The sequence below is a fragment of the Anopheles ziemanni genome, chromosome 2 (assembly GCF_943734765.1).
Source record: "Anopheles ziemanni chromosome 2, idAnoZiCoDA_A2_x.2, whole genome shotgun sequence".
Taxonomy (NCBI): domain Eukaryota; kingdom Metazoa; phylum Arthropoda; class Insecta; order Diptera; family Culicidae; genus Anopheles; species Anopheles ziemanni.
The window spans coordinates 6,914,377-6,934,771 of NC_080705.1; the positions used below are offsets into that span (position 1 = coordinate 6,914,377).

The 20,395-nt window shown below is 46.4% G+C and overlaps 9 protein-coding genes across 9 annotated transcripts; 3 read left to right on the forward strand and 6 right to left on the reverse strand.

Moving 5' to 3' along the window:
* Positions 1-654: 654 nt before the first annotated feature.
* LOC131283076 (glutathione S-transferase E14-like) lies at positions 655-1,613 on the reverse strand. Its single transcript, XM_058312640.1, has 3 exons — positions 1,306-1,613; positions 1,040-1,243; positions 655-977 (listed from the first exon to the last, which is right to left on the reverse strand). Exons 1-3 carry the CDS (start codon positions 1,459-1,461, stop codon positions 669-671), a joined length of 669 nt encoding a protein of 222 aa, XP_058168623.1. The 5' UTR covers positions 1,462-1,613; the 3' UTR covers positions 655-668.
* A 556-nt stretch (positions 1,614-2,169) lies between these two features.
* LOC131283074 (glutathione S-transferase 1-like) lies at positions 2,170-3,105 on the forward strand. The gene is made up of 2 exons (XM_058312638.1): positions 2,170-2,271; positions 2,362-3,105. The coding sequence occupies exons 1-2, from the start codon at positions 2,171-2,173 to the stop codon at positions 2,930-2,932; spliced, it is 672 nt and encodes a 223-aa protein (XP_058168621.1). The 5' UTR covers position 2,170; the 3' UTR covers positions 2,933-3,105.
* A 328-nt stretch (positions 3,106-3,433) lies between these two features.
* On the reverse strand, positions 3,434-4,252 carry LOC131283073 (glutathione S-transferase 1-like). The gene is made up of 2 exons (XM_058312637.1): positions 3,908-4,252; positions 3,434-3,825 (listed from the first exon to the last, which is right to left on the reverse strand). Exons 1-2 carry the CDS (start codon positions 4,250-4,252, stop codon positions 3,496-3,498), a joined length of 675 nt encoding a protein of 224 aa, XP_058168620.1. The 3' UTR covers positions 3,434-3,495.
* A 376-nt stretch (positions 4,253-4,628) lies between these two features.
* Positions 4,629-5,361, reverse strand: LOC131283075 (glutathione S-transferase 1-like). The gene is made up of 2 exons (XM_058312639.1): positions 5,017-5,361; positions 4,629-4,955 (listed from the first exon to the last, which is right to left on the reverse strand). The coding sequence occupies exons 1-2, from the start codon at positions 5,359-5,361 to the stop codon at positions 4,629-4,631; spliced, it is 672 nt and encodes a 223-aa protein (XP_058168622.1).
* Positions 5,362-6,193: 832 nt separating this feature from the next.
* On the reverse strand, positions 6,194-8,344 carry LOC131289654 (uncharacterized). The gene is made up of 6 exons (XM_058318989.1): positions 8,201-8,344; positions 7,940-8,140; positions 7,576-7,872; positions 6,886-7,035; positions 6,602-6,805; positions 6,194-6,527 (listed from the first exon to the last, which is right to left on the reverse strand). The coding sequence occupies exons 1-6, from the start codon at positions 8,342-8,344 to the stop codon at positions 6,207-6,209; spliced, it is 1,317 nt and encodes a 438-aa protein (XP_058174972.1). The 3' UTR covers positions 6,194-6,206.
* Positions 8,345-9,190: 846 nt separating this feature from the next.
* Positions 9,191-10,014, forward strand: LOC131283077 (glutathione S-transferase 1-like). Its single transcript, XM_058312641.1, has 3 exons — positions 9,191-9,343; positions 9,413-9,616; positions 9,688-10,014. The coding sequence occupies exons 1-3, from the start codon at positions 9,200-9,202 to the stop codon at positions 10,012-10,014; spliced, it is 675 nt and encodes a 224-aa protein (XP_058168624.1). The 5' UTR covers positions 9,191-9,199.
* Positions 10,015-10,101: 87 nt separating this feature from the next.
* On the reverse strand, positions 10,102-10,918 carry LOC131293675 (glutathione S-transferase 1-like). The gene is made up of 2 exons (XM_058321754.1): positions 10,736-10,918; positions 10,102-10,668 (listed from the first exon to the last, which is right to left on the reverse strand). The coding sequence occupies exons 1-2, from the start codon at positions 10,877-10,879 to the stop codon at positions 10,141-10,143; spliced, it is 672 nt and encodes a 223-aa protein (XP_058177737.1). The 5' UTR covers positions 10,880-10,918; the 3' UTR covers positions 10,102-10,140.
* Positions 10,919-15,700: 4,782 nt separating this feature from the next.
* On the forward strand, positions 15,701-18,866 carry LOC131282112 (uncharacterized). The gene is made up of 2 exons (XM_058311508.1): positions 15,701-17,475; positions 18,156-18,866. The coding sequence occupies exons 1-2, from the start codon at positions 15,922-15,924 to the stop codon at positions 18,666-18,668; spliced, it is 2,067 nt and encodes a 688-aa protein (XP_058167491.1). The 5' UTR covers positions 15,701-15,921; the 3' UTR covers positions 18,669-18,866.
* LOC131282113 (probable palmitoyltransferase ZDHHC24) lies at positions 18,198-19,977 on the reverse strand. Its single transcript, XM_058311509.1, has one exon. The coding sequence runs from the start codon at positions 19,962-19,964 to the stop codon at positions 19,101-19,103; it is 864 nt and encodes a 287-aa protein (XP_058167492.1). The 5' UTR covers positions 19,965-19,977; the 3' UTR covers positions 18,198-19,100.
* Positions 19,978-20,395: the final 418 nt, after the last annotated feature.

The following is a 20,395-nucleotide window of genomic DNA, read 5'->3' on the forward strand; positions in this document are numbered from 1 at the left end:
CAAAAACACTACTGCACACATAGTAGGCCACGGTAATGTAATGTAACGCGTGCGCAAACACTCAAGAAACCCGGTAGGATGGGAGGATTTTGTTCTTGGTTTATTTTGGACTCTTTGTTCCTTTTTTTAAATTCATCTAAAACGCTTTATAAACATTTCATTTCCATTACGATATCATTGAGAAGAAATTATAAAACAGAATTTAAACGTGGAAAGGATGCACGAAAGCACAATCCTGATGAAATTATGAACTTATTCAATGAAGTGTCCCAATTGATTTTGTAGATGCAAACAAACGCATAGTGACAGGGAAACCATACAATGTAAAACCAGATTGAATTTATTTAGCCATCTCGGCGACCCACTCCTCATATTAGCGAATTGAATGAGTAATCCAAAGTGGTGTTCATTGGAGTGTGCTTAACGCAACGAAACAAGCGAATGGTAATTCTTCGATAGTGGCTCTTGTAGAACGAGGGAATTACAATGTTACTAGCTTTTTGGATGTTTGTGAATTAAAATAAAGGGTAATCTCCTACTCAGATTAGACCGAAAACGCCGTATCTGTGTATTACCGAGGCAAGCACATTAAAGTAATAAAGAATATATATATACATGAAAGTTAAAGAACGTTGACCACTTTTTATTGTACTTTTGGAGGAGCGCATTCAAATGTTTATTTTCGTGCTTAACTTTTCACGCAGTTTCTCCAAACCGATCTGATTCTCCGTTTGGTAGTACGGAAGGGCTTTCATTCGCTCGAGCCACCCCCGAACGTTGGGCCATCGATCCGCTTTGATCGGCATGATGAGTTCCAGGGTGCTAACGGTCGCCACGATGGAAAAATCGGCCACCGAAAGGTGATCCAATGCGGTACACAGGGAACCACTGAGATATTTCTCCAGAACGTCCAGTGTTTGCTCGAGCGGTCCAAAGTGGTCACTAACGTCGGTAACGTCACCCCGGAAGATTTTTCGCTGGAAAATTCGTTGTATGAAATCGAATTGTTGCTGTTCTAAGTTTGGTTCATTCAACCTACCATAATTTCAGCATCACGTTGAAACAGAAAACCATTGTTGAAGCAAAGTCGGTTGAAAATTTTCGCCCTCGTTTGTGCATCGGGGATAGCGAGGTCCTCCCCTTCGGTGGCAAACGTGTCACAAAGGTACACCAGTATAGCGTGGCTATCGGTTAACGTTAGGTCACCGTGCCGGAGCACCGGAACTGTGTGAAGTGGATTGACCTGCAATGTTTAAGCAAAAATTTGAAACCTCACCCCACGCAAGATGTGATCTGTATCATTACCTTCAGAAAATCTTCCTTCAGGTGTCCTCCCGCAAACAGGTTGACGTATTCCAGCTGCACACGATCCTTGACGCCCAGTGCGGCGATTGCTAGTAAGACACTCCGTACCGGAGGGCTTACGTCGTCGTAGAACAAAACCATGCTTGATGTGGCCATTGTGATGCGTCAACTGCAACGGCAACTTGATGACTGAACAACCTGCTTGGAGGAAGCAAACCATGTTCCGAGATCAAATGCATGGGAATGCCATTTGATTGTGTCAATTAAAAGGCCACTAAGAAATACGATGCAGTTGCGGTTATCTGTTCGTTCGGTGGTTAAGAAATGAAATCCAAGTGAAATATGAGATTTGTTATAGCGTTTCTAGATTAAACTGCGGATGAGAATTGACTTTACGATGTTGTTATTTTGCTATAATTATTTAAACTTGGATATCCTGTAAAAAATTATTTTGACTATGATTATTTGCTGCACCGTTTAACAGATAGTTAAAATTAGTTAAGATAATCAATTTGTTCGTAGGGCAGCTTTAAATGTGCTACCCGTTAACAAAAAAGCAGCCAAAAAGATCCATTAGTCATTTGACTATTAATCTTACAGAAAAAGACTTTGTAGTCACTTGGACACTCCCATTTAGATTACAAATATGAATATAATCCGTCAAGGATAAAGGGCACGACCTCTTATCGATCGAAGCAGCCGTTCATATCACCTTCGTTACAACACTCCCGCCGCCTGCTAAACCACGAAACAAAGTGCTCGGAAAATAACGAACGATAATCGACCTCCAAAAAATGGTCAAGCGTGTCAAACTGAGGGGTAAGGCCTCCGTTGGACCAAAACGCATCGCTCAGTTTCGTTCGAGATGTCTCGCAAGCAACCGGTCCTGTACACGCACATCATCAGCCCCGCCGGTCGTGCGGTGGAGCTGGTGGCGAAGGCGTTGAACCTTGAACTCGAAATTAGGTGAGCTTTCTGGTGCAATTTCCCTGGCGTTGGTCTTGTGTTATGAATTGTTCATTTTATAACCGTTGCGTTTACTCTTTCCCTGCGCAGTGAAATGAACGTTTACAAGGGTCATCACCGGAACGAGGAATTCAAGCGGCTCAACCCGGTCCAGACGATCCCGACGCTGGACGATAATGGCTTCCTGCTCATGGATAGCCACGCAATCGCGATCTATCTCGCTCGTCGCTATGGCAACGGCACCGAGCTGTACTCGGAAGACTTTGAACAGCAGGCGAGAATCAACTCGGTGCTGTTCTTCGAAAGTTCGATCCTGTTCGCCCGGTTGCGCTTCTGCACCGACAATCTGACCGTGTTCCGGAAGGGCGAGATTCCGGAGGAAAGCCTCAAGCGGGCAGCCGATGGTTTGAAGCTTTTTGAAGCCCTGCTTCAGACGGACTACGTCGTTGGCGATCGGTTGACGATAGCGGACTTGAGCTGTGTGGCGAGCATCACTACCCTGCACGTTATGCTTCAGCCCTCTGCCGCCGACTATCCGAAAACGTTTGCGTGGATCGAACGGATTGCAAAGCTGCCGTACTACGATGAAATAAATGTACAGGGGTTGAAGGCGGCCGCCCAGCTTATGCACACCCTTAAAAGTCAAGCGGGAAACAAATGATTCGACCGATATGGGAAGCCTCCCCTATTACGCAAGCATTACCAAGCAACTTTGGATGGACCGGCATGATTGAAAATGCGGCTTGTGAGACAAATGTGTGAGTGTGTATTTGCGGTTGATCTAAGGAGAACAGGTGTGCGGTGGAAGGGAAGCTAACATCGATGTTTGTTGTTCAAAAAATGAACTCTAAATACCTGGCAAAATACCTTTGTGATATTATTTTTTCCTCAAACAACTCGCTCCGAACTGCCATCAACTGATACTGATATTTCGTTTTGGACCAACAATTCCCACCCCAACACGCAGCGGGGTTAATCTTTAGGTTTATGTTTGCTCTTGAAAATTATGCTTGTGTTTGTGGCATCACGTTTGAGATTATGTTTACGTTAGACGCGATGTGTTGAATGGGAATTCGGTATGTGTTCATTCTGTATTCCCATTAAAAATTAAATCTCAAAATTAATTTTAACATTTTTGTTCAATCAAAGTAATCCTCTATTTTTTACTCAACGTTAAGCACAATGGGGACCATGCTTCTCCATCGCTTCTTCCAACCACATTTGTTACTTCACTTTCGCCGCGTTGTTCAGTCGCAAAGATTCGCAAATCTCGGCAAACTCCACCGAACCTTCCCGGTTGAGCCGGTCGTAGTCCGGAATGCGGCTGCTCATTCGCTCCATCCACGCGACCAGCTTCGGATATTTACTCCTGTCCATGGGGAAAAATATGTCCATCGTGTCTACCGTCGCGATGCAGCTGATGTCGGCCAGCGTTAGCTCGTTGCCGACGATGTAGTCATCCGTCAGCGCACCGTCCAGCAGTTCGTAGCCTTTCTTCATGTAGTCGATCTTATGCTGGGGCACCTCCGACGAACCACCGTAGAGTATCGGTTCCTGAAACGGAACGGATATAAGGGTAACGCATAAGGGTTTACATATTTCCTTAGATGGTATCGCGCGTTTGTTAAACACCCACAAAGTAAAACCTCAACCTAGAGAAGAGAACGCCAGAGTCAAAGTGTAGGGCGGCATTTATCTTCGCTCGCGTAACCGGATCATCCGGGTAGAGTGCTCCTGTTGCGTCGTACTTTTGCGCCAGATAAATGATGATTGCGTGACTGTCCCGAATGATGATGCCATCGTCATCGATCACGGGGATCGTGTGCTGGGGATTCATCTTCAAAAATTCCTCCCTCCGGTGATCACCCGCCAGCAAGTTGATAGGAACGATGTCGAGCGGAAGACCGAGCAGGTTGGCGGTTAGTTCCACCGCGCGCCCCGGTGGACTTAGTTTCGCCGTATAGAGCTTGATGTTCGGCATGCTGTTTGGTGCTGATAGGTCTGCGTCTGGAATCAAACTGAATCCGATTAACATTGGGGAGAAGGTAACCGATTCCGGGTTGTAGCACCGAGAAGTGTGAGTTCTGTAAGTGATCTTCGAATTCATTGTATATGTGAGCCACACCTATCTGGTCATCAAAGAAAGCGGAATAGTGTTTCTTTTTCTCACAACATAACTAACGAGGCGATAACGATGTCCATGTGATTAGAACCAAGCAGAAACTAATTTAATTTCACCGTTAAAAACAAAATGCCTCTTTCAATGAGCGAGTCAACAATTGAAATAAATTTTATTTAAAAATCAAAACAAATATTGCGAAAAGTTTCAGACGTTTCCTTTATTCGTGCACAACATTTCATTTAGATTGTGCCCGGTTCTTCGCGAGAACAGTTTGGTAGACCTGGGCCAACTCCTCGGCTCCCTCTTGGTTCGTGGCCTTGTAGTACGGCAACTGACTCAGACGGTCCACCCAGGCGGCCAGCTTCGGGTACTTGCTCTGGTCGATCGGGAAGATGGCGTGCATCGACGAAATGCTAGCGATGCAGCTCAGATCGGCCAGCGTTAAACTGTTGCCTACGATGTAGTCCCCGGTCAGAGTGTCATTCAGCAGTCCGTACGCACGGTAAATATTGTCGATCTTTTCCTGCGGCTCATCCGTTGATCCGTAGTACAGAATGGGTTCCTAGGGGAAAGGTGAGGATATTCTTATCGAATGTCCCTTAGAGTTAAAGGGTTTTGCCTACCACATAGAACCGAATTCGGGCAAAAAGCACCCCGGAGTCGAAGTGCAGCGCCGCGTTGACCTTGGCACGCGTTGCAGGGTCCGCCGGATAGAGGCTGTCATCCTTGGCGTACTTCGTCACCAGATACACGATGATCGCATGGCTGTCGTACACGATCGTTCCATTATCGTCGATCAGTGGGATCGTGTGCTGCGGGTTCAACTTCCGGTACTCCTCCTTCAGGTGATCTCCGGCGAGCAGATTTATCGGCACATAGTCCAGCTCGAGTCCGAGTGCCTTTGCTGTCAGCTCGACCGCCCGTCCCGGCGGGCTCAGCTTGGTCGTGTACAGCTTGATGTTGGGCATGATGAAAACGAACTCCGCGAACAGTTAACAGAGTAATTTAACTCGACGAACGCTAGCCAACGACTGAACTCGCGATTTAGAATCTCAATTGATTGAGGACGAAACCCACACGATGGCGCGATATTTGCTACCCCCATGCGATTCTTCCAATACATGCATGTTTGTCCGTTGAAAGCTTGCTAAACAACTAAAAGTATGATAAGATAATCGACGGCCGTAGAGCGGAATGCCGGCAAGCGAAAGATGCCTTTTTTCTTATGTTTTCATTCTGCAGTTTACTGATAGGCCACCGAATACGTTTGGCTTTCGTTTGATAATGTATGTAATCAAAATGTGAGCGTGAACAGAAAGTTATGAGAATTTTTACTAGTCATTGTTTTGTTCATTTCGTCTTAGCTTAGCTAGTCTTCATTTATCAACAGAAATGATGAAGAAAAATAATCATTTTCGTAGCGGTTGTCAATTGACAAACTTTTTTGCATTTTTATTCGAGTGATAATCAACATGTTTTATGTTTATTATTATTTTTAAATAGCATTGGGTATGATATTTTTGCAGTCGCTTCTATTATCTGCTTCCCATAACGAATCAAATTATCATCGTCTAATATTTTTGTTTTTTTTTTACTTTCGTTTTCATATTCATACTATACTATTTCATCTTTATCAAAGTTTTGAAATCCACATTTACGACCGATTAAAACATTTTTATAATCGTTGCCGCAACTATCTTTACGATTTTCTTTCAAATTACGATCGTAAAAAATATTTAAACACGGTTTATTGCATTCCACGACTTCATTAGCATTCAACAAACGGAATAATTAAATCTTCCATCAACCGTTTCTACGCCTTGGCATTCTCCTCCCTTTTCTGGAGAACAAACTTGCCCAGTGCAGTTCCACCACCCCCGTTGGCTTCCTCGTAGTACGGCAATTGCTTCAAGCGCGCGATCCAGCCGTAAATCTTCGGATACTCGGCCTCGTCCATCGGCACAACGCCCACGATCGACGAGATGGTTGAGATGCAGCTGAAATCGGCAATCGTAATGCCCGGACCGGCGATAAAGTCCTCAGTCAAGGTGTCCTCTAGCAAACGGTACGACTTCTGGACGTACTCGGCGCGATCCTCGGGAATGTCCGACTTTCCGTAGAACAGAATGCGTTCCTGGGTGGTGAAAGCAGAGAAAATAGTTTATTATACTTTAAGTCCCGCCAAGTGGTCGGTGCTTTAAGACTTACAAAAATGAACCGCATCCGAGCGAAGAGGACACCGGATTCAAAGTGTAACGCAGCGTTGACGCGTGCCTGCTTGGCCGGATCCTTCGGGTAGAGCGTGTCATCCTTGGCGTACTTTGTCACGAGATAGATCATAATCGCGTGACTCTCGCTAACGACCGTACCATCGGCATCTACTAGCACCGGAATCGTGTGCTGTGGATTGAGCTACGGAACGGAAGAAGAAATATTACTTCCCATCCATCACGCCTCCGAATGATGCCGGCCGGCCGGCCGGGGATTCCAACCTTCAAAAACTCCGGCTTCAAATGATCGCCCGCGAGCAAGTTCACTTCCTTCTGCTCCAACTCCAGCCCCAAAGCCTTCGCGGTAAGCTCCACCGCACGGCACGGAGGGCTCAGATGAAGAGTGTACAGGACCAGCTTCGTCATATTGAGCTCGAGAGGAAAAGAACCGCGTAAAACAAACGGAACCGTCGCGATGGAGAGTCGCAAAAGAACTGATTATGCTAGGCGGGGTTTTGCGTTACTAGCATCGAACATTTAAACGCCAACGGTCAGAAACATGTATGCGTGATGGAGCGGACCAGAATGTACCGTTTATGTATTGAAGCAATGGGCCGTATCAAGGCGTAGACCGTGGATGTGTGTAATGATTTTTAAATTCCGGTTTGAATTGAAGGCAAAAAACAGGGTAGCAGCAGATAATGCTGGTGACAAGCTGACGGAGTGTTGAGAGGTTTAGGGGGGAAGGTATATTGATACGACTTCAATCGTGAACACATTTTTATTCGTAATATTTTTTTCTAAATTCACAACATAAATAATAAAATTTCATAAAAGCTTATAACAAAGAACTTGTACAACGCCTAATGATAATCATAATTTATTTTACAAACGAACTAAATTTAAATCTGTTTCTTTCCTGTGAAATTTGATCACACGAGAACCTTATTTCTTGCGGTTGGCTTCCTGTGCCGTGCGAATGGCCTTCGCCAATGCGGTAGCTCCATTTCCGTTCAGCTCCTCGTAGTGCGGAAGACGCTGCTTCATGCGCTCGACCCAGGCGCAGATTTTGGGATGCGTCGACTGCTCCATCGGTATGAAGGCCATCAGGGAGGCCACCGTGGAGATGCAACTGAAATCGGCGATCGTCATCTTCGGACCGGCCACAAAGTCCTCCGTCAAGCTGTCCTCCAGCAATCGATAAGCCGCCTGAACGTACTCGATCCGATCGTCCGGTATATCGGCGTGATGTCTGGAAAAGACGTGTTCCTAGGGTAGACAAACATAAGGACATTACCAAAACAGGTTCCATCACTTCAGCCGGCCATACACTTACGGTAATGAACCTGATCCGGGCAAACAAAACTCCCGTTTCAAAATACAGCATGGCGTTGACGCGAGCCTGCTCGACCAGATCCGTCGGGTAGAGCGTATCGTCCTTGCCGTACTTTCGTACCAAATAGATCATGATGGCGTGACTCTCGATCAGGATCGTTCCATCGTCGTCTAGCACCGGGACCGTATGTTGCGGATTTAGCTGGAGGATGGGAATAAAGTTACCAAGGTTCGGTTCACCGAAAAAAATACTCGCACATACTTTTAAAAACTCAGGTTTTAAATGGGCACCCCCCAACACGTCCACCGTCTTTCGCTCCAACTCCAAACCCAGCGCCTTCACCGTCAGTTCAATGGCGCGACACGGGGGACTCAAATCCAGTGTGTAAAACACAATGTTCGGCATGTTTAGGCAAAATTTTATCTTTCACGAATGAAAGTCACAAACGAACTGATGAATTAGGCCCAGCTTGGCAACCACACAGGCCATCCACCACACTGGGAGGTATACACATATTTTATCTGTGGTGTGCGTTGCAAAAACGATAAATACACATTAGTAATCGGTAGAGTTTGCCTTGTTGCCTATTACGAATGACAAGATATTTGTGGAAAACGGGTGGGACGAGCTGATGACTTGCCCCTTTTTTCCCAATTTAGTTAATGTTTATTTGTTGTGCTGGGCGTTCTATGAGCTTCTCCATGGTGGTCATACATTATCAAGCGACTCATGATAATTATTTTGCCTCCAACGACACAGGTTTTTGAGTCTTTCGATCAATATTCAATATCAATAGTCAATATATAATTCACTGCTAATGCGTTTGAAGAATAAGCAAGAAAATTGATTAAAAATAATTAAAATTAAAGCTTGTTATACTTGGGGATCAAAAAGATCCTGACAAGAAATAAAACTGAAGATAAAGAAAAAGCATATTTTAAGATTGTTTATCTCCAATTTTAAATTAGCTTCGAGATAACGTGGGTATAAATGACTAAGATACTTGTCTTCATGAAGAAGATAAACTAATCCTCGTATTTATAAGTAGTCTTGCTTACAGCGAGTTGTATTCATGATTGCACAAATTCAGCAGCGTTGTGTCATGGATTGTTATCAGCTTGGATGGTCCAATAATCACACCAGTTTACTCTGCAACTATTTGGCCTTATCTTTTATCTTTTACGTGAGATATTCATCTTCACGCATCCCTTTTAGTAGCCCAGAATGATCAGTAGAGGTTAGAGGATCGCTGAGATCGTGATGTCCAAGTTGGTACTCTACACGAATCAAAAGAGCCCGCCCTGTCGGGCGGTAAAATTGACCGCCCGAGCACTCGGGGTGGACCTAAACGAGAAGGAGATGACTCTGGTGCGTGGCGACAAGCTGATGGAAGAGTTTAGGAAGGTAAGGGCGTGAAGAAGTTCGATTGGTAATCGGCGCTACAGTGAGTTACTACCATTGTGCATTGTCCAGGTCAGTCCACAGCACACGATACCGGTGCTGGACGATAGTGGGACCATTATCACCGCCAGTCACGCCATCATGATCTATCTCGTGTGCAAGTATGGGAAAGATGATGACAGTCTCTACCCGAACGATCTCGTCCACCGAGCCCGTGTCCATACGGCCCTTCACCTGGAGTCGGGAGTTATCTTTTCGCGGTTAAGTTTCTTATTTGTACGTATCGTTCGAGTGCTATCTTTCTACAAGTGGCCCAAAGTACCGAACTGGTCCCGTTTCTCCCACAGGAACCGGTGATTTATTCCGGTAAATCGTACTTCCACTCGGACCGGGTCGAGCACATCCGCAAAGCGTACCGTCTGCTGGAGGATTCCTTGGTGGATGATTATGTCGTGGGGAGCAGTCTAACGATTGCGGACTTTAGCTGCATCTCGAGCATTGCCACGCTGGTTGGGGTCGTGCCGCTCGATGAGGAAAAGTTCCCGAAAATCTCCGCCTGGATGAATCGCATGAAGGAACTTCCGTACTACGAGGAGGCGAACGGTGCCGGAGCGCTCGAGTTGGCCGAGTTTGTGCTGGGGAAGAAGGAACTGAACGCGACACAGTACTTGTAACAGGTTCGAGACGAAAGCTTTCGTTCTTTTTAATAAATGTGTGTGTCTGGATGTATAAATGCAAGATGTGTTATCTTTATTAATGGCCCGAAATTCCCTTTAAAACAAGGTTTTATAGTGTGAAGCTTATGCCTTGCCCAGTTTTTGATTATACAGCTGAAGCGCTTCGTTCGCACGGTCAGTGTTGATCTCCTTATAGTTCGGCAACGTTTGCTCCAGGCGCTTCAGGTAGGCCACCACCGACGGGTACTTGGTGGCGTCGGCCGGGAACAGGGCATTCAGGGTACTCAGTGACGTACTAACACTGACGTCCGCCAGCGTGATCGTGCTTCCGACGAGATAATCCGATCCACCGTTCGTCAGGGTGGCCTCCAGCAGTTCGTAGGCCTTCAGCACCAAGTCGATCTTCTCCTGCGGTACCTCCGTCTGTCCCCAGTAGAATACCGGTTCCAAGATCCAACGCAACCGAGCGAACAGGACGCCCGATTCGAAGTGAAGCAGCGCGTTGATGTTCGCCTGCTTGACCAGATCGTTCTTCGGGTAGAGACTGTCGTCCTTGCCGTACTTGGACACCAGGTAGATAATGATGGCATGGCTGTCGTACAGTGGCACACCGTTATCGTTGACCGTCGGGACCGTGTGCATTGGATTCATCTAGAAACGAGCGAATATATTACGGATGTTCCTACACCTGACACAAGCGCACCCTCCACCGACTCACCTTCAGGAATTCGGGCGTCAATTGTTCCTTCTTCGTGAGGTCGATGTACTGCACGTCTAGCTCCAAACCGAGCAACTTCGCGGTCAGCTCCACGGCTCTGCCGGCCGGCGTACGGCGCGTACTATACAACACAATCGGGGCCATAGCGCTTTACGACGATGTCTTCCTCGTTCGGTCACGGTTGGAAATGGACTGCAAAATGCTTGACACGCCAACAGCAAGTTGGATGAGGTATTTTCGGCCTGGCACCCTAGTGTGCGTTGAACGATGGTCGGAACGACCGAACCGGTTTTCTTGCTGTAGTGGTGAAGCAAACATCTTGACAACAACCGAATCTTCCGACCGGGGGATACTCCAATCGTTTAATGTTTGAATCCCCCTAGAGAGTTGTTGAACAAAAATAAAATATATCATGATTTTTCATAACCGACTCTCTCTTTTTATTTTAGTCATTGTAGTTTCTACTAAGCATCTGCAGTTCGATTGTTGTTGAGAATTTTATGTCGAGGTTTATTGTAGCAGGCTATTCTTTAACATGTGAAACTAAAGGAGCTCTGTCTCTTTTTACTGTTGTCCATTATTATCAGTACTATTTTCATCTAAGTATCTTCAGTTTAAAAACCCATGGTTTTTTAAATATAATAACAATTAATGTCACAACGGTGAGACGAATCGATCATTTCCATAGAGGAACACAATGTTCGAACGCTGTACAATTTAAGTAAAGTGTGTACTATTTAAATAAATTTGTTGAAGACCAATAGTTCAGTTAAATCGTCGAAGAAAATGTTATATTGTGGTATATTTTTTCCATTGTCGTCCGGTAAGATTAGTTCAATCAGCAGTCAATAGAGAAGGTGATAACACATGGAGTGAATTGGTGATAATTCGTTGATTGATAGGTTTCAGGGAGACGGAGAAAACGCAGATAAAAGTGCCTGCCAGTGGTATATATTTTTTCCAATTTGCAAACGAGATGACACGGAATGCAACACAAAAATTTACCACGTGTTTCCGTTTATTGAAAGTTTTAAAGTACAATCGGTTAGGCTCATTTCAAAACTGTGGTGTTACGGACGTGTGAAGAAACCCTCAAACCCCTAAAAGCATGGAAAACTATCGACCCGTATCTGAACAACCTTGATGAAAACGGCTTTTCCGTCTGGTTTGGATTGGTGCTAATCTATGCAGGATGGGGAACCCGCGTCCGATGTAGCTTAACCTCTTCTAATGCAGATTTTCGTCACCCTTTTTGCGTATGCGGTAGAGACCCACCCTCTCCGATACTTCTCGGACTCGGCATTCGACTCGCTGGATGACACAGTTTTCATCAACGGCAACAATGGCCGGCCTGAAACGATTAATTTCATTCGCTTTCATTTTCCGCCCGCTCGCGTGGGAAGTCGACCATCGTTACATGAATGGATGCCATGTTCACCCCTTTGTCCGGTAGCCCCGGGATCAACCCGGTTGTCAACGCGCGGGTGGCGTTTTGACCGGACACAATCCGTCCGATTCGATTGTCTCTGTGACCGGGCGTTACGCTCCACGACGAGCAACTCATCGTGCCCAGGGTGGAATGCGCGTGGGTTGTTCTGGCTCTTTTTTTTACGGTCCACGACACCACGCTTCCGTTCCGTACCGTCACGGATTGACAATCCGATCGCGCTACAGGTGATCGCCTTTCATGGCGATGTTGTCTCGAACGATTTCCGCTTTGTTTCGGGTGGCTTAATTTAGTTATTTGGGGAGAGAAAAAAACAGATAATAAAGCCCATAGAGAGGGTGGGTTGGGGGAGGTGCACGGAACAATGTTGACACCATTGTGTTTCCCAGCGCTTTTCCCGTTTTCCTAGGCTTGGATATAGCATCACTTTCGATTCATAAGATAAAAGTTTATCACTGTCATCGTAAAATGCTTTTCTACATTGTTTTTCACACCAAATCTTCCTTCTACGATCGATAGAGATCTTTTCCCACATTTGATACGTACAATGTTCGTAATAGGTTAAGATTGATAGCATCTAAATTTAAATTAAAAATCATTTTCTATGTTTTTTTCAATGCAAAAAAAAAGTGGATTCATCATCCATTTTTACGTACAACACGTGTCAAGTCGGAAACAACACTGCTACAGAGTGGTTTTGCAAAAATGCAACGAAATTGAGCAACAAGTGCATAATGCAGTATTGCTTGCAACTCGGGTGCCTTGTTCTCGGCCCTCCAAGACGCAGACAATGAAAGATCACTGCACCATTCTTAGCGCACACGTGCCCTTCGCTGACGAGATCCACGCTGGCACACAAGAGCGTTTCTTTTGCATTTTGAATTTGAACCGATTGCGTTTTCTCTGTCCCGCACGAAGTCAAAGCTACGACATCGTCATCGACAGGAAAGTGGAAGATCGGGCAGTTTATTTTCCTTTTCTTCTTGCGCTGATTCTTGTAAAACCAGTTTGAGACCCAGTTCTCTCTTCCAGCCACAAGAACGAGAATGGGACAAACAAAATACATCCTTCAAAGGTACGATCGATCTTTCTGCGCATTTTTTTTTTTTTACTTCGCGTTCCTCTTGGTTAACCTTTGCGTAGGTTGGCGCAAATTTTTTACGCACACTCCGGACTGCGCAAATCCTGTTTTCGGTTCAAACCCATTCAAACCAACACCGTGATAAAGTTCACAGTGGAAATGTTTCGCATTTTATTTTTATTTTGAGATGAACCATTGGTGCATACGTAGCATTCGATGGAGATTGATGAAAACCCGTCGCCGATCCGGTTAGAGAGATTCGATGAAGTTTCGATTTCATAATCGGTTGATCTTTCAGCGTAAGCGCGTAAGTTGGAGGAATCTACAGCACGATGGTTTATTATATGCTTTGGATCATATCTCGTTGCGTTTATGTTTCAATCAACGATAATGATCGGATCCTCGATCTACTGGCAATGGGCAACCCTAAAAGGCCTATACAAACATTATGCGCGGGTTGAATGGAACGCATTGCTCTTCTCATAAAAGCATAAGAAAACATTGACGAACCAAAAAAGGGCCACACAAGCCGGGTCATTTGAAACTGGCCGGGTGCCGTGCAATTGATCGAGCTTACGTAAGTAAAAATGCGTTCGGTTTCTCGAGGGAGGAGATTGCAGATTTTATGCTCGGACGAGGCGATTCCATCGACGAACCGCGGCGACAGACTAATCGACGTTAACTGTATATTTTATGACGATTTGAGTCTCCTCTCCAGCTCTCCTCTCGGGGTGGCGCGAGGCGAGCGTAGCGGGATTTAAAACGAAAACAAAGCGCACAGATTTCCTCAGCATATGCCTTTCGTGGGAGGGTGAAGGGGAGGAAGTAGTGTTATGCTACCCCGCCCTTCTTGGCGGTGACCTGAGGACCGGAGCGCACAGTACAATGCTCGTGGAACGCTTTGGAACGCGAACCGCACAGTTGTATGGCCTCGGATAAGTGCCAACCCGCCCCTCCGCTCGGTGGGGATGTGGGGGTGGCAAGAACGAAACGGATGGTCATTGGCATAACCAGCGGATGGTCGGGGGTTGCCGTTGGCGATTTGCTGGAACTCGTACAGTGATTGACGAATAACGGAGCCACATTAAAACTTCTTCAAACTGTACAACAATATCACGACCATTTTTTTAAAATAAGAAATATATTCATTTCCAACAAACCGTTTTATTTAACATGCTTTATTAGTTGGAAGTTTAAGTGTTTGATATTATCAGGTCTACAACAAAGCTGACTAAATGCTCACGTTAAAGTTCTTCAAGGCACAGGTTACTTTTCCTCATCACAGATAACTCCAAAAATTAAATTTAAAAATGTAATCTTGATTTGGAATTAAGATTTACAATATACTTATAGCTATGTTCCCATTATAGTAACATCATGTGTGAAATCGCATTTCTTCCTTTCCATCGTACATTTATCACCTGTTCAAATCGTTTGTTCGAAAAATGGACCAGAGGTAGAATTACATTGAGCTCGTCCTAAAAGCAGCAGGATGTCCCTTTTCAAGGATGTTTTGTTTTGTTTTGTTATTTTTCGTCATTTACTGTACCTGACGATCGCACAAAAACGCACACCTAAAAGCCACCTGAAAAAGGGCAGCTTCCATCCCGGTCCCGCACGTGTGTTGCCCGGGCTCGTTCCGTCTCCATTGCAATGTCCACGGCACTCCTACAAACGACACACGAATCAGGTTCGACGAGGATGGAGACGGCGTCGGGGTCGCCGCCATCGAAGGGTAGAGGAAAACTGAAAGTTTGCTCAACACACCGCACCGCAGAGCCCGACCGCGGGTTTGGGTCCGCTGGACGCGCCATTCTCTCGCGTGACTTCGCTAGCGATGGCTGTCCGTGACGCTGGCGGTGGCTGCGATCGCCGTTCGTGAAGTTTAAACCGTCCTAAACGTGTGACTGCTGCTGCTGTGTAAACCATCGAGTGATCACTATTAGCAGTAGGTGAAGGTTGCGTGAAATCAAACCGGAAGGTCGTGATCGAGTGATTGCCGTTGCATGGAAATTGATATGCTCGCGTATATCACCACACATCAAAGTGACGATTTAAACGTGCCTTCGAAATGACATTTTAATTGTCATAGCTTGCTTCAGTGGCTTACTCGGTAACCATTTAAAAAAAAAACAAAGCAATCTATTAAAAAGCATAGCGACCTATGCACCATCCGCAGACCCCAAAGTCTGCCGAAAGTCGTGGTGTGCGTATGAGTGAAAGAAAAACAAAGCGATAAAAAGGACGGAAAAGCGCGCGCGATCATTAAAAAAAAACCCACCACAAACCGTGGATAAGAAGAAAGCAAAGCACAAATACCTGTTTTTGGGATGCTGCGATCGCAAAGTGGATCTGGCCAAAACGGGGAACCGAAAACCCCGGCAGGATTTGTGGAGTGAAAGCAAGTGACGCAAAGGTATACAAAAAAAATAAATAAATAAAAAAGCAAACGAAAATATTCAAGTGGAAAGGAGTTTTTAAAACAAACAAATAACAACCACGTGCAGGGAAGTAAATGGCCAAACAAGTGACGATGTGAAGTGAAGTGGATGCGCGCAAAATTATTTGGCTTAACTTCGGGGAAGTTTGTTGAGTGCGAATAAATAAAAATCGAAAAAATTGGTGGCAGCAGTTGACCAAGTCTGGCGAGAAAGTGCAATGGACCCACTGTCCAACCGCAGCCGAAAGAACATATTATCGCTCAACAGCGAACGGACGGCGACGTCAGTAACCGGTATGGCGACTCATCTACATCCCCTTCGGCAACATCAGTCCCAACCGCACCAACAGCAGCCACAGAATCATCACCTGAATCATCATCTGAACCACCATCATCACCTTCAGCATCGGCTGTCCACTTTGCCGGGGCAAATTGGGGGTACACAGCAACACCTGCTCGCGGACCAAGTGCCGGGAGGACCACCGCAGCAGCGTCCCGTTTCACCTACGCCCGCCGTGGCCATCAACCACCACCAGCCGGACGGACATCATCTTCATCATCAGCATCACCAGCATCCACATCTCCAGCAGCACATCGATGGACTGCCGCAAGCCTTTGTGGCCGCCATGCGCACCCTGTTCGACATCATGGACGACCGGAAAACTGGTTTCGTGCGGCTGGCCGACATCGAGGAGCGCTGGCAGGACGACGGTTCGAAAGGTCTCCCGAGTGGGGTCATCGACAGCCTGCGAAAGGTGACGCCTCCAAATGGGTTGCTTTCGTTCGAGCGTTTCTGTGGCGGACTCAAGATATGTCTGCTGCGTAATCAAGCCACCGTCGGTCATGGCGTTCCATCTCCTTCCTCGTCGCCAGCCTCCCGAGCTGATATCGAACGGGAACTAAAGGGTCCGATGGGTAAACTGTCCCTTTCGCGTCCACCGTCGGCGCCACTGCTCGACCTGGACACCGGGAGTAGCGCAGGATCGTCCGGATCGTTGGGCAACAAACTGCCCTCCCTTGGGACAAGCACGTGGTCGAACGCGGGACCGCTCAACACGGCCACGGTGCGACCGAACAATGCCATGCCGGCCCAGAAAACGCTCAGCATGCCGCAGCTGCTTGGGTCCGATCCGGATCTCGATCTGGAACCACCACCGATCATTCTTCCCGGTGCTTTCGGTCCACCGAAACCGCCACGGGTTTCACTCAACCTCGGCGACCGAGGACACCAGCAGCAGCAGCAGCAGCAACAACAACTACATCATCACCATGGTCTTCTTCACCACCAGCTTCCCCCCAGCAGCACCGGCGGAAGTTCCAGCATCGACAAGGCGGAGATACGGAACGCGCTGCAAAACTGGCAGATGTCGCTGCTGATGGGTGAAGCTGGTGGTGACAAGAGTGGTGGAGATAAGGGTGGGATGCGGGCACCACTGGCCCGTGGGTCAGCCGACGGTCAAACGGATCTATCCACCTCATCCCCTTCGCTACAGTCCATCCATCAGCTCGACGGAGGTCGCCTCACCGTCGGTGGTGGCCTCTACCAGAAGAAGCAGCCCGGTTCGGCTGGACGAAGAAGGGAACCACGTCGGCACACGCTGCAGAACGGCGTCGACTACAATATGCTCAAGCGCCTGAAGCAGATCGAGCAGGAAAAGGACATCCTGCTGCAGGGCCTCAGTGCGGTCGAAAAGACACGCGAGTGGTATCTGAAGCAGCTGGCGGCGGTGCAGGAGAAGATTCGCTACCTCGGTCGCCCCGGTTCCCACATGGTAAGTTGTGGACAGAATGAGAGAGAGAGAAGAATAGAGAGAAAACAGTTCGTCCCATTGGGCGGAAAATTGATCACGCTGCTAGTTTAAGCACGTTTACCCGGAGGCCTTTCCGGTTGTGGTAAATGGGGCTTTTTGGACTTAACTGGCCAGTTTGAAGTTGATGTTAAGCAGAGGACAATTATCTTATTTGAAAGGAAATATCCGCAGGTATCGCTCGAAGCTTGCAGAGTAAACAATTAGCAATGGTTAATTTTTGCTTTCGGCGTACAATTACTGCTTTTGAAAGGAAAGTTAAATGAAAGGTTCCGAATTGAACTCATTTGAGCAATAATGCTGAAAATAAACTTACAACAATCGTCTTCCACGATGTCTTAAACCCTTTTTAAACGATTTCACTTAACTAATTTAGTCAAGTCATGTTACCATGACAACGCAAAACATTTTGTAAAGGTCCTTTGATTTTGTGATATTTACTAACCGATACGGTTAGTTGCAATTTCTGGTTTCAACAGGCGTCCTCACATGCGATTTATACCTTTGCAAATAGCATCCCAAGTAGTTATTACTATTTAGAAATCTGAACATTAGTTCTCTTAATAAAAGATAAATTTATTTCTAACGAACTATCAAGAAAGTTGACTTACCGATGGCAAATTTTTGTTCCTCAATTTTCACAGGAAACCTGGACAGAAACGCACCAAGAACGGCTTGATCTGCAGCGTGCCCGCGTCCTAGAAGTGAACCGCCATCTGATGATGCTGGCCGAAAGCTGGGAACGCGGCGGGTTTCCCATGCACATGAATCTTGCGCTCCGGCCACTTCCGGGCACGCTCGGTGTTGGATCACCGTATGCGCCCCATCATCCAATGCAGCGCCCTCAGTCCCAGTCGACACCAAACATGCCACCACCGGCGGTACCGCCTCCACCGGCATCCGGAAGTTACCAACCCGCACCACCACATCACCATCTTCAACAACAAGCACAACAATCACAACAGCAGCAGCAACCGGAAATGGTTAACCATTTGAAGCAGCAAAATCATCAGCTGGTCGAGGAGATTAATCAGAAGAACGAAAAGCTGTCCCTGCTGGAGCGGGAAAAGGCGGCACTGATCCGGGAGCTGCTGCAGGTGCAACGTGCGAACCGGGCGAGCAGCATGATATCGAACACGGAGGAGATGGTGTTTTAGTTCGACGATCGAAGATGTACCGTAGCGTTGGTGGCACGTTATTTTTTATTTGTTTGGAATTAAGCGACCTGGTGCCATTAGGTTTTGCAACGCGATTTAAAAGATTTCCTCCCCAAACGCTAGTCATGAGACAAATCGAACAGACCTCAGACAGAGTGTGTAACAGTGATTTGAAAATTGTGTGGATAGCATGACGAATTGAAGCGACGATCGCTGACTTTTGTCTCTCGCTAGGACATGATTTTCTTTCATAAATCAAAAGAATACAAGCTACATTTACGTACAATGTACAATAAAATTATGTTTAAAATCAAATATGACTATGAGTTTTTAAAAGGTTGGCCACAAATTGTGCGCAATAAAGCACTTTGATTCAGTACAAAATGCGATAGATAAAGTGTTGCATCTATGCTCTATTGAATGTGAAATTGTTCATTTACTTTTAATCGTCTGTTTCTGAAGCGTGTCCCAGTTGACTCCATTGTGGGGTAGATCACTTCGAACGAACGGTGATATCCACGCCAGATACCACCGGTTACCGAGCACCATCCGAATGTTCTCCCCTGGCCCCATGTCATACTCGGGGGCCTTTCGCTCATGTACGACTGCCCCGGATAGGATGAGCCGCCCGTGATAAACTAGCAGCACTCCGGTGAACATAACGCCAACCATGTTAATGAGGTAGATCACCAGATAGTACTGCTTGGTCGAGATGTCGATCATCAGCATGGCCAGGGGAAAAACGATCTTCACCAGTGATGTCCAGTTGCGGAACTCCTCGCCGCGTACGAACCAGAGGAAATAATTGTTCAGTACACTCGCGTACAACGTCGAAACGAACAGATACGCTATAAACATGATGAAGTAGCGGTGGTTTTTGTGACCAATGCAGCAACCGGTGAAAACGCAATGATGGTCCCGTTTGAGGATGCACGTACGGCAGCTTGCACAGTGCCAGGAACGCGGTGGCGCTAGGAACTCGCACGTCGCGCACACATGCCATGTCTTCGAGCCAAGTCCGGCACCACCGCTGGCAATGTTCGGTGGGGCTGGGATCAGCTCGGTCGAGCTGCTGGTGTCGCAGAGGACCGTTGCCAGCATGTGTGCGGTCACGTTGAACAGCAACAGGACGGCAGGAATGAAATGCACCCAATTGTACACGGAGTCCGCACCATGGATACCCGGAATGACGACGTACACTTCGAACCAAAACGTTACCGGAATGATGCCGGCCATGAACGTTGTAGCCACGGCATCTTGTAGCGTACGCGGGAGTATATGTTTCCTTATTTTCATCGTTCCAAAAATGTAAAATTATCCTACACTTTTATTTCAGGTACCAATCAACACCACTGTAAACAACAAATCCCGGTTTTGACAAACAGATTCAACCAAGGTGGCTCTAGGAAAGCTGAACCTTATCACGGCACCAAGATGACTTAAAGAAAGGTGTGATTTGACAATCGTGATCAAGTCATGTTTTTATTTTTAATTTGCCGGTTATTTTATCAGCGACAAACGTGTTTTACTACAAAAATATGGCTTTTTCAAATCGTGATTGGTAACCTGTGTTTTCTCTCCATCAAGTGACGCGGTTTTCTTATTTGGTAAGACGTTTATTTCATCTTCATCGTTGTTTCAGTTATGTTACATTAATTGCGCATTTAAAATTAAAACGAACTTATCAAACAGTGGGAGGAAAGTTCAGTTGCAACATTTTGGAACCC